The sequence below is a fragment of the Dicentrarchus labrax genome, unplaced genomic scaffold (assembly GCF_905237075.1).
Source record: "Dicentrarchus labrax unplaced genomic scaffold, dlabrax2021, whole genome shotgun sequence".
Taxonomy (NCBI): Eukaryota; Metazoa; Chordata; class Actinopteri; family Moronidae; genus Dicentrarchus; species Dicentrarchus labrax.
The window spans coordinates 13,181,749-13,193,838 of record NW_026136712.1 but is presented as its reverse complement, the minus strand read 5'-3'; the positions used below and the strand labels follow the sequence as shown (position 1 = coordinate 13,193,838).

The 12,090-nt window shown below is 39.6% G+C and overlaps 1 protein-coding gene across 1 annotated transcript in view; it reads left to right on the top strand.

Moving 5' to 3' along the window:
• The window catches only part of atrnl1b (attractin-like 1b), a 62,536-nt gene that overhangs the window by 24,647 nt on the left and 25,799 nt on the right, over positions 1-12,090 (top strand). The window contains exons 21-24 of the mRNA XM_051418148.1: positions 4,808-4,860; positions 6,706-6,800; positions 6,921-6,999; positions 9,035-9,192. Coding sequence (XP_051274108.1) covers positions 4,808-4,860; positions 6,706-6,800; positions 6,921-6,999; positions 9,035-9,192 — 385 coding nt within the window. The remainder of the gene's footprint in view (positions 1-4,807; positions 4,861-6,705; positions 6,801-6,920; positions 7,000-9,034; positions 9,193-12,090) is intronic.

The following is a 12,090-nucleotide window of genomic DNA, read 5'->3' as shown; positions in this document are numbered from 1 at the left end:
GGTGGGGTCACTGGGAAACATTAGTGCACATACACCCCCCCCCCATACCATACAGTGGGCTTTCTCTCTGAAAATCACGCATTCACGCCGTTCTCCGTTTGTTCAATTGCACATTTCACACCGTATTTATCATATTTATACAACTGGGACGTTTTCCCGCTGAATACAGTGACTAGATTAGTCAGCAAAAGTCCCATGCAGTTGTTAGGGCGAGCTTAACCTGTGGAAAACAACATTTTTGTGTGAGTGAGTAGACAAGTGGGGACTTTTTACTCAAGTGCTGTGTTTCTCATCAAAACACATTGTGTGAATTTTAATACATCCGACATAATTGGTGGCATTTTTATTTTATTACATATTTATACTATAAGTGACTGTTGAGAAGAACTGTAGTTAGTCAACTTATAGTTATATAAATGAATATAAAATGTTCCTGTTACACCTTTTGTGTTAAGAGCAGTGGTTTCAGAGCAACAAAAACGCAGACAACCAGCATGTTGGAACAGACAAAAGAAAGTTTATCAACAGAGTTCATCTCTTCTGAAATGGGGAGGTGATGTCAGCGCATTGGAGACATATTCACAATATGCAGGAAAACTCATAGAGTGAGAGAGCATGTGAATGTGATGAGAGCAGAAGCAAAAGAGGGAGGAAATGGAGAGAGAAAACAAAGGGAAGTGCTCAGAACGAAGCTACGCTGGAGGGGGAGTGAGACCTCTTCAGAACCTGCGATGCTCTCTGTTGACTTTGACAGTAAATAAATGACAGTTAGCGCAAACGAGAAAATGTCACATTCATTTGCACTACCAGATGGAATGCGGTGCAGTACAATGCCGAGCAACACTTCAATGGCAGGTGGCTAACAGTTGATACAAATGACACAGTTTCTACCCCACAAAATCAGAGTGAGATACCAGAACAGGCCAGACACCAGCAGGCCAATCATCATCAGCCATTTAGAGGGAGGATGTGCCCATACAGGTCTGATGCCAGCTTTGGGGAAGGTTCCTACAGTCCATTACTGATTATCCGTTTAGAATTTAGCCAGCAACATAAACTACCAGAATATGTTGTTAATTTCAGTCCCATTTACAGACTGTAATTAGATTGGTGTTGTCATAATCAACAATTGGTGCCTTTAATCTCAAGATCAAGATGCATTTTCACAATAAAACATGTTTGAGTTATCAAGTAATCACTGTTTTTTCCAAGCATAATCTAATCAGTTTGTGTATGTATTGACTGGCAGTTGGGGTGGGGTGTTTGCCGTTCCCTTTTTGTAATGTAATTTCTGGTATCTCATTACATGTAATCAGTGTCTCCCTCAACCGATGTGAGCCACTCTCTCGCACCATCCCCAGCAGTAACCCTTTAAACAAAGACCTCTACACAAGGGCACTCTGTCTTTCCAGTGGTGTACACAAAAGTACACACATGCACACGTTCACACATGCATGCACCGCAGACACCGATGCCATTAGGACCTCCGAATAATAGCTGTCGTAATGAAGTGAAGGGTGCATCGGTGCAGAATAGAATTGTTTTTGAAAAACAATTGATGAGGTCTACACTGCGTTATAGTGATGAGTCAAACAAGAGCGGTTAGGGGGAAATATTTCTTATTATAGTGCTCATTTGGATGCATACATTATTCAGGACTCTTCTTGCGCTGGAGGTAGCGGCGTGTACATGCGTGTGTACATGCGTGTGTACATGCGTGTGTGCATGCGTGTGTGCATGCGTGTGCTTCACCCTGCGTATGAATGAAGGACATTGTGTAGGTTCACAGCACATTTCTTCTGTTGGTGTGGGTGTGTGTATTTTGCCGGCTAGATGTGTGCGCAAACACAGATGAAAGGTTCATGTGTAGATCAAATTAAGATACAGTGGAGGGGGATCGCCTGAAGTTCAGATGTGTGCACGCATGCATGCAGGTGTAGATTAAATTAAGATACAGCGGAGAGGAGTTGCATTATACACTCCACGATGAGTGGTGCATGTGCGTTTTGCCATCTGCAAATGCCAGGCGGCTGAAACACCCCAGGAGCCATGTTCCGTAAGGTTCAAAAGCCCGTGGAGGCATTTGTCCTCCGTCCTTTCTACCGTGGTAAAAGAAAACTCTACCAAGTCCTCGCTGGCGCTGGCTCCTCCCCAGCTCAGTGCCCTGCCCCCATTAGATCCTTCATGGCACTGATGTCCTTCAGGACTTGCTGGTTGGATATAGAGACAGAATCTGTCTTGATCAGGTCAGGTGATATTGTTAAAGCATGCATTTACTATGCATGTCTGGGACATGATGTCATCAATATTAACAATTTAAAATGAAAACATTATTTTTTTTTACTTCACAATATGACTGTATTTCTCCCTTATATTTAAGGTGTTGGAAATCGTTGTATGTGTTACCTCCACTCGCATCCGACTGACATTTTTTTGTGTAGCGCCGTTGACGGTGACACCGTCTGTCTTGTGAATCCAAAATGCTACAAAATAACCGATGTTGCGTTATTTTTAGAGGCAGAGTCATTCCTCATTCACTGTAACATCACTAACAGCCACCTCCTCCTCCTCCTCTGCAGCATTCGTGTCTCTCAGTGGGTTTGCTCTGTTCCCTTGTTCTTCGCCCGGCGCGCTCTCTGACTCCTCGACACAACCTCTGATATTCACATTTCAACAAGTTTAATTGGTTGTACTTAAGATATGACAACTGTGGAACAAATTTGGTGTGATAATAGTGATCTTATATGTTTTAATTGCCATGTTAATTCCACTTTATTAATGCAGTTCTAGCACTCGTGTGTTTTTACAGCCGAGCAGTGACATAGGTTTTCAGAGTAAATTGTAGACAATTAAAGATTGAGAGACAGAGCAGTGAAAAACATTAAAAAAGGAGATAAAGAACACTGTAATTCATTGAACACTGCCATATGTTCCTCCAGCCCTTTGGAAAGTCATGAGCCTGATAAAACACACTCATGCACACACCTTCCCCCAGAACAGTCGATTGGACGCTGTGGACGTTAACTCGGTAGCCCTTCATTTACAAGTCAGACTACTTTGGCTGATACCACGATGTCTCTGTTGTTGTGTGAAAACTGTGTATAGTGTTCAGCTACAGTGGTTTGAGCTAACTGCATGAACTTACAGCACCTTCTATTCAAAAGATGTACAGGAAAAAGAGGGACTAAGCGGTTGCATACGTTGTAGAATCAAGTTCATGCAGCACTGGACCACTTTCATTGTCAAGAATCAGTTGGCATTTGTGTCTTCCATTTTTGAGGAGAGTGGCGATGGTCGAGGCTCTAAAATTAGAATGTATGTCAACTTACGACAATGGATCGGAGGCAAGTGGAACCTAGTAATTGTCCAATTTGCACACCCTGTTTGGACCCTCATTAGCTGGAGTTATAGATTCATTGAGCCTGGGCTTACAGTCATTTCACACTTTTTTTTCACCCAGAAAATACAAAACATGGGCTTAGTGCATTTACAGCTTTAGTTTTCTGGAAATTACTACTTTTGTTTGTTACAGTTGCATAGTTGTATTGTCATAAGAATTGGAAAAGCTATCTTGCGTCACTGTGTGGTACACTCAAACTGTATATTTCTTCGCTTGTGAGTATTTTTTATTCCTGTGTGCCTCATGCATACAGGTTTTTAAAGTGCGTTGGTAGTTTTGTGTTTTTAAAAAAGTTCAGAACTCTAACAGACTGAACAGCAGAATTAAAAATGCAAAGGTAAGTACAGTTGATATACATTTTAAATGAAAGATTGAAGTACTCAAAGTACTACAACGTGCACTGCTTTAAGCCCATGTAGCTGCTGTACACGGTTTTCTGTTGAAGTTTGCTTTTTTGTTTTCAAGCCGTTTTAAAGCCAATCACATTTTTGTTTAGGTTTAGCTTTTGTTCTATTGCCACATTGCATTATTATTATTATTTTTATTTCCCTTAAGCTTTGATAAGATTTCGGTTTTGTTTACATGCTAAACAATTCTAACACGGGTTAAAAGATATTGTACAATGCAGTGGATGCTAAACTCCGCTCCGTATCGGGGTTATCTTTGATCTTTTTGGGTTATCTCCAAAACCACGGCTTTAACACTGCTAGGAATCGAGGGGAGAATCAAAAAAGTTGTGTGACGATCATTTGGCAATCAAAGGTAAACAAGCCATGTGCCGTGAGCGTCACGAGGATGCCTACCCTGAGCTCCGATTATCAAGTCTGACTCCTAAACCTCTGAGTTAATAAACATGAGTGTGAAACAAAGATAAACTCGCCCCGGGCTTTGTCTGGCCTCTTGTGAACTTTGCATTCCCCCACTCTCTTGCTGTATATCTTGAATGAGCACAGTTTGATCTGATCCATCCCTTAAAAAAAAGGATTCACTTTAATTGGTGGTTATTCTTGATTTGGCTTTCACATCAGTTTCGGATTATGTATCTTAAATAATCAAGTAAGAATTCATTTACATAAGTTGTGTTGTTTGCTCCAAGGATTTTAAAGGATAAAGATACTACACTCTCTGCTCTGGGATCAGGTGCTACATGAATTTTGTTGCATGTCACTGTGTTGCTTTGATAAACAAAAACTTGAAAAAGAAAAAAAAAAAAAAAATCTAATTAACTTTTGCAAACTATCAGATTATTTCCTCGTTGTCAGAAGGAAGGCTTGATGAGGCGCCAACAGCAGGAGCTAATGCGCTGGCACTTGGCATACACTGCTCCCGATAAGAGGCATTCTTGCTCTCAATCTGTTAGCACTCTTCTTCATCTTGTTCTCTCCTCTCTGTTTTTCTTCACTGCAGATGTGACTCAGAAAACCGTTACCTTGGCAATCCACTCAGAGGAACCTGTTACTGTGAGTAATTCTCCACTGGACAGCTCATGCACTCACACCGACGCACACATCGACACAGACACGCACACACCTCCTTGATTATTCTTGGCTATTCTCTCTCTGCTTTTCTTTCTGTCTCTCTCTCTCTCTCTCTCTATCCCCACTTCTACACTATTCCGCTCAGGGCAGATGGAGCATTTTAGCACTTTGGCACCAGGGGCGCTTGTTCGGTGACAGAATGACTTGTCGTGAAAATGTCAAGTGCATCAGAAGGAATGAGTGATTGAGCTAATCAAGGAGACGGAGGAGTAAAAAGTCTCCACTTGTCTACTCACTCACTCAATCACCCACCTACTCATTCATTCATTTAGAAAGTTGACTAAATGTTAGTTTGACTTGAGTGTGCAGTACAAGGGAAATATATATCAAGGTGAGTGATGCAAAAAGCTGCATTATGAAACAAAAATGACATGAAGTTGACACCCTGTGCTGACAAGCGGTAGCGGCTCTGTGCCTGTATTCCTGTCTGCACATGTTGGCGTTTGGGCTTTGTGTGTTTATTTGCATGATGCGGTGTCCTTCACGGTGCTGCAGTATGTCTCTCTTTCAACACTCTGCTACTGACAACAGAGCCTTTGCCAAGGTTTTGTCCCTTTTTTTGAAATGCCATAGCCTGACAGCCTGCTCAATGAGGGGAAGATGGGAACTAAAAGCCTGGAGCTTGCTTTAACCTCTGCACACCACTGGGACTTTTTTCTTGAGCTCTGTTACGCAGTATTGTAAACACAGACACTCCCGACTAAAAAGCCACAGAGTGTGGATCAACATGCCGCACTCATTGTTATCCAGCTACTTCGCCGCATTCATTAGCCGACTTGTCACTGTAACCCGTAATTTTGAGCTCACTTCTCTTATCTCCCAAACAGTTTGTGCAGTTCCAACTGTTTGACTGTCATATGCGTACGTACACACGCAGTCAAACGGAAAATCTTTTTTTTTTATTATTATATGCTGAGAAAATCACATAAACACAGTTGATGTTCGACAGCTTTGTTTGTGGATGTTGCAACCACTTACTTACAAATATCCACTACAATATTTAGCATTTAAAGTTCAAACCTGCTAAATTTCTAACACGGCCTTCTAATGCATGATCTGCTACAACCACACACACAATGACATCCAATCACTTTGACCTGAGTATCTGTAGAAGAAATCATTTTAGTTGTATTTATACAAACAGGTTTCAGATTACATCATCTTGATTTATTGTAATGTCGATACCAAAAGATGTGCCTACTGGAAATGTAATCTACTGCCGCCCCAGTGCTTGCAAACAAAAAATGAAACATTCATAATATAAATCTAAAATGTAATGTACAATCTAATCCAATCTACAATACTGTGTACACTCGAACTTTATACTCAATCATTATTTGACTCGTGTTTGTACTGATGTTTATCAAATTCGTATGTGACCACTATTAATTAATAATTTGCATACTTTATTAATCATTGCAGGGGGAATTTTTAAGAGCTAGCTGTCAGGGTCAGGTATTCTCACTTGATCTCTGCTTGATGAGAAAATTGTACACCCTGATTGCAGTCATTGGATTTGATTACAGACATTTTGATTTCACTTGTCTCCATCAGTCAGCCTATTGCTCGGAAGTTTCTTTTTATCATATCACATAGCACACATCTATATATTTATGCTGTCATAAGAGTGTCTAGTAGTGTAAGCTGGCAGTTTAGATTGTGTGTGTATATAAATCAGAGAGTTGCCACTCCTCATCATGTACAATGTATTGTTGAACGATTGGAAAGGATTTGAGACTTTTCTTCCCTGTCTGATTTTCAAACTAGACAATCTCCTGATCGACTACCAGTTCACCTTCAGTCTCATCCAAGAAGATGATAATCACTACACTGCCATCAACTTTATGGCCTCGCCTGAGCAGGTAACTGGTCCAGTGCTTCACTATAATGAGGCTCTTTTGTCTATGTGTGTTATATTCTCGGTTTATCTTATATTTAAATGCATTAATGTTGTGGTGCTTTTTTTTGTTCTCCATCCGAAGACTAACAAGAACTTGGACATGTCCATTAACGCATCCAACAACTTCAACCTCAACATCACCTGGTCGGTGGGATCAACAGGTACTTTTTGAAGTGTATTTAATGTGTAGTAAACATCACTATTTTTTTTGTCTCTCTGTTTGACATAGACCTTGATGAGGGCCAAATTGTGTGCACAGCCAATTTGCTCATGTTATTTATATTTTGATTCCCATTTTGTCAGTGTGGGTTGAATAATCAGTCCATTTCCAAGCAAGTTTAGTTTTAAATTAACTTTTGGTTATTTTCTTGTTCTCATTGTGTTGTAAATCCACCCATTCATCTGTGAAAATACGTATTCCCAGTTCAAACACTATCTTCTGCACAAATTTGTAGAAAAGAGCAAAAATAATTATGCAGTGAAAACAATTTTTATTCTACACTTAACAAATGGCTGAGGTCACAAATGCAATTAGAGATTTGGGTCAAAGGGTATCAGAACTGTAAAATTGAGGATATTGTGTCAAAAGTTTAGTCATATTTAGATGTTTTAAACATTTATACAAAAATATTAATTATAGTTTTTAGCGTTGAAAGGTCAGAAAGCAGATTTTTAAAACAACTTGCCACCAACAAACAAAATGACATACACTCTGTCCTAACGTCAATAACAAGCCATTTTCATCCAATGATATAATATTTATTGCAAATGTATAACCTACTTCTACAATATTCAATGAAATAATGGAATACACAATTCAAATAGACCTAAATATTATATTATCACACACATGTTTAGTCAAAACCACCTTTTTTATTCATTTCCATGCTGTTAATATCATACAATTGTTTCTAGCACCTTTACTTAACTGCAACTGTAGATGTCTGAGACTTTAGAAATTGAGTTTCTAACAGAGGATTTGCTTTAGCTCAATAATCATTTAGTCAGTTGGTATAACAGGAACAATAATGTACCGTCTTTTGTTAGTGTGTACTGTGTCACTGTTGAGTGGATATTATAGGTCCCCCGAGGAAAGACACCCAAGGACACTGCAGTTGTCCAGTGCCACCATTTATCTCCTGCCCTCCCCTCCTCTCGAGTCATCTGCCACTTTCCCTCTCGCCACAACACTGACATTTTCCAACCGCTAAACCACGTTAACCCCCTGCGCTCCCCATACGCCACCTTAACCTTTTTCAGAGCACCGTCATTAATATTTGAAGTTGGGTCCCCTTTCCCCCGCAAAGATATTGTGTCTCAGAAGGAACAGGAGCCTCTTGACAATCGACAAGAGCGTGAAGCGCCTTTGGGTGGGAGGAGGAGGGTGATTTCAATTAAGATAAACATGCTCACGTAGCCACACTCAAGCTGTCATTTTCAGTTCTTTTGTTTCAGAGCTGTGGGTTGGAATGTCAATGTTGAGGACCCACTGACATGAGGAAGAATAAGAAATGGCTTTAGATGGATGGAAAATAGACTTATTTTTGCAAGAGTTTTGTTTGGAAATGCATTAGTTTTTATTTGATGATGGGCATTAGGAATTGTATGTAAACAAAACACTCTTTTTTACACTTCAGTGTTGAACCCCAGAAATTAAACAACACTCTGCTCATTAATACTTAACATAAATGGACACAAACAAGTATTCATAATAGGTAATAGTTGATCTGTGCAGATTTTTGCTGCCCTCGCATAGACTGCATCCGCCCCAAGGGCATTAAATGCTACATTCTAGGTCTCAAATATACTAAAACCATTAGCTGATAGTGGTGCAATGGATTTAAATGATGACTATAAGATAATGTAACTCAGTCATGACCTATGGACAGCACACATTTCAGTCCCTCTTTCAAGCTGTGCTTTTCTCCCACATCCATTTCATAAAATATAGACGGCGTGTGTAATTACACAATAAAGCTCTAGGCTGTTTTAGGTCAACCAAAAGGAAGTTTAATGCACTTAAGACATAATAATAACTGCTTATGAGAGCTTTTCTGTTGTCCCAAATGGCTTGATAAACCCATTAATGGATTCATAATAATATGTTGCAGCCAGTCCAGCTCTATCTCTGCGTGTAGGTGTGCTCTCTGAACGCCAAATGGCAGTGTGCTGAACATGAACTCTTTGCCCAAACAGCTGGAACCATCTCTGGAGAAGAGGTGCCCATCGTGTCCAAAACCAACATCAAGGAATACAGAGACAGTTTCTCCTGTGAAAAGTTCACCTTTAGAAGCAACCCCAATATTACCTTTTATGTCTACGTCAGTAACTTCTCATGGCCCATCAAGATCCAGGTAAGGACTGTGCTTATGACCTTGGACTGACTCATATGAAGCAGATAACACCAATGATCTAATCCTGTCTCTGTTCTGTGTTTTGTCGTCCTTGCTTTCAAAATTGCTCACTAGATGTACAGTATGTGTTAGTCATCTCATTGATGAACCATTGGTCCCCATCCTACATATGTAGAGAGAGCAGGAGCAGCCATTTCTGCAGACGTAGAGCTCCGTTGTTGCTCAGGGTGATTTGAAGTGCACTTTATTTTAATTACAGATTTAATGAGCAATGGTTAGCGTGCATAGGTGCACAGCTGTTTTTTAGTGGGCAAAAGCAAAGCACCATTTAACCTTTTCTACCCCTCTTTCTGAATGGAGGAGATTGAGGCTTTGATGTGGTGAATGGGGTGAAAATACAACACGGTGAAAAATAAATACTATTTGCTCTCAGTTATTTGGGGTTTTGCGGCAAAACAACGATTAAGCTTTTGTCAAAAATATTGATCGTTTAGTTTTACAGGCAATACATAAGAAGGGCGAGAGGCCACATAGCAATAATGTGAATGTAAATGAAAGACTAAGAGTGATGTGCAGTGATTTCATAGTAGAGAAAACACTTAAATTAAGGGAGAACACCACGCCGTTACTCTTTTAGATGAAGGCAGTGCTTTTTGAGCCACGATGATTATGACAAACAAATACAGTCTCACAAACTGTTGAACACTATAAATTGTAGCACTTGTGCTTCAAAATGCTCTTTTAGATGTGCAATATACAAATATATTTAGTGTAATAAGTTACTCTGTCTAGAAATGTCAGCAAGATCAAATCTCGAATAGTGGTTACACTATATTTGGTCACTCGTAGCAACAAACCCACAGAAAATTATTGCCCGACTCAGAAGTTCCCCTTTGTGCTATGGCTCTTGATAGCCTCTTTTAACTCATTGGTTTGGTCTTCCAGCCTGCAATTTTACTGCTTTGTTTCACTGTCTCTGCTCTCATTGTTCACTGTTGTCAGTAAAAATGCTTTAGAAAAGGAGCGGGTGGAGACCAAAACAGAGCTAAAAGAGAGTAAATATCAGACTTACATTTAACAATGTATGTTTTTTGCATGTTTTTCAAACAGCTTTATTTAATCATTTATTAATAAAAACTGCCATTCCGTCTGCAACAGTTGTTGTACAAACAAACGTAGATACAATTATCATTCCTAACAATAGCACACAATTCCCTTTTTGCTAATGCAAGTATTGATTTTTACTTTCGTTCTGTCCCTCCTTTTCACTCGGTAGATGGGTGGGCCACGGTGGGGTAATACTATCTTTGGGGTCAGTCCATCTCTGGAGGTGGCCCAGTAATAGTTTTCTATTACATTTCCTGGCCAACAGTCACCTATTTGTTATGGACTGGCCTGAGCTGTTAAAGCAAATAGCTTCTATAACAGGATAAGGTCTCTCTTCCCTTGCTTGCCTTTATGATACAGGGGTGAGAGCATAGACCTGAATGAGATAAAGCAGAAGTTGAGAATGCACTCACGGGCCTTTTGCGTTCAGGGTCCGTACCCATAAAACAAGCATATAAATATGGGTAAAGATAGTAAAGGTAGGCATTGGGCTAAGATATTTCTGTGATGTCATTGTGTGTCAGTATAATTGCTACTATCTTCAATGGAATAAAACTCCACTTGTAATAGAAGTACATTCTCAGATGATGCTATTGATCGGCTGAGATTGATGAATTGAAATTGAATTAACCCTGAATGTATTGCTTTGACCTCCATATTATTTGAAAAGCAAGGTTGCAAGCACTGAATAGGACTGCCCCACTTACTGAAGAAGCCAGCAAAACATCTGTGTAATGTGTGCTTTTGAGTCACGTTAGCCATGTGAGTGAGCATCTCATTTCAGATCAGCGATTCTCATTTTCTACTTAAAAAAAGGTCTAAAAAGTCAAAGGTTTGGAGGATGACGAAGTTGTTGATGAAGAGTCAGTTTCGTGAAGACTGTCCTGCTGCATAACCTGAAACATACTTCTCACCTGATCACTGCTCTCCTTAGCTTGTCAATTACAGATAATTGAGGGATATTTTATACTTTTCTTCTTTTCTTGTTTATATCTACCATCGTAAATCAGTGCCTCTGTCCTGTTGTAACAAACAGTGTGTCTGAGTTCTGCACTGGGACGAATACATCATCTGTCAGTGATAGACTGAATCACCAAAATAAGTGCTCCTTTTTTTTATTTATTTTTTTTATTTCTGCCTCATCAGCATTCAAAACGTCAAACATGACGCAAATAATCCACCTCTAAAAGCACAATTTGTGCCCTATTACCCAACCCTACGTGCTATTAACCAGAAGGGGCTCAGTACTGCTGCAGATGATGTTGTGTTTGTGTATCTAAATGCTTTCAGGGCAAAATGCCTTCAAAGCATCTACAGTAGATAATGACGTGTGTCTATGATGTGGCCTATCAGACGTGATTTAGCTGCTAGGACTGTGTAATCCCTCTTTTAATGAAGGTAAAACATATTTCTGAGCAATTATTCACGGGCCAGCTATATCAGAGACACACTATATGTTATTTACCGCAACAGAAAATGGGTTGTTGTGGATGTTACTGAAGGACAATGACAATTTTATTATAATATTTAGCTTTATTGGATTGGGATGTTTTGTGTTTTTGCAGCTTGTAAAGCAGGAACAAAACTATTAAAAATAAGGTTTGTAAGTATTTTTGGTCTCTGGCCTCAAGCCAATAAAGATGAGCTTGTTGTTGGCTCAGAATACATACATATTTGACTCAGAAGTATGCCAATAGATGCATTATTTTTCAGAAGTTGTGGATTGTCTGTACACAGAAAGCATTCTGCCCTGTTTTTATCTTCTTCCACTATATTTAACCAGACATTTCC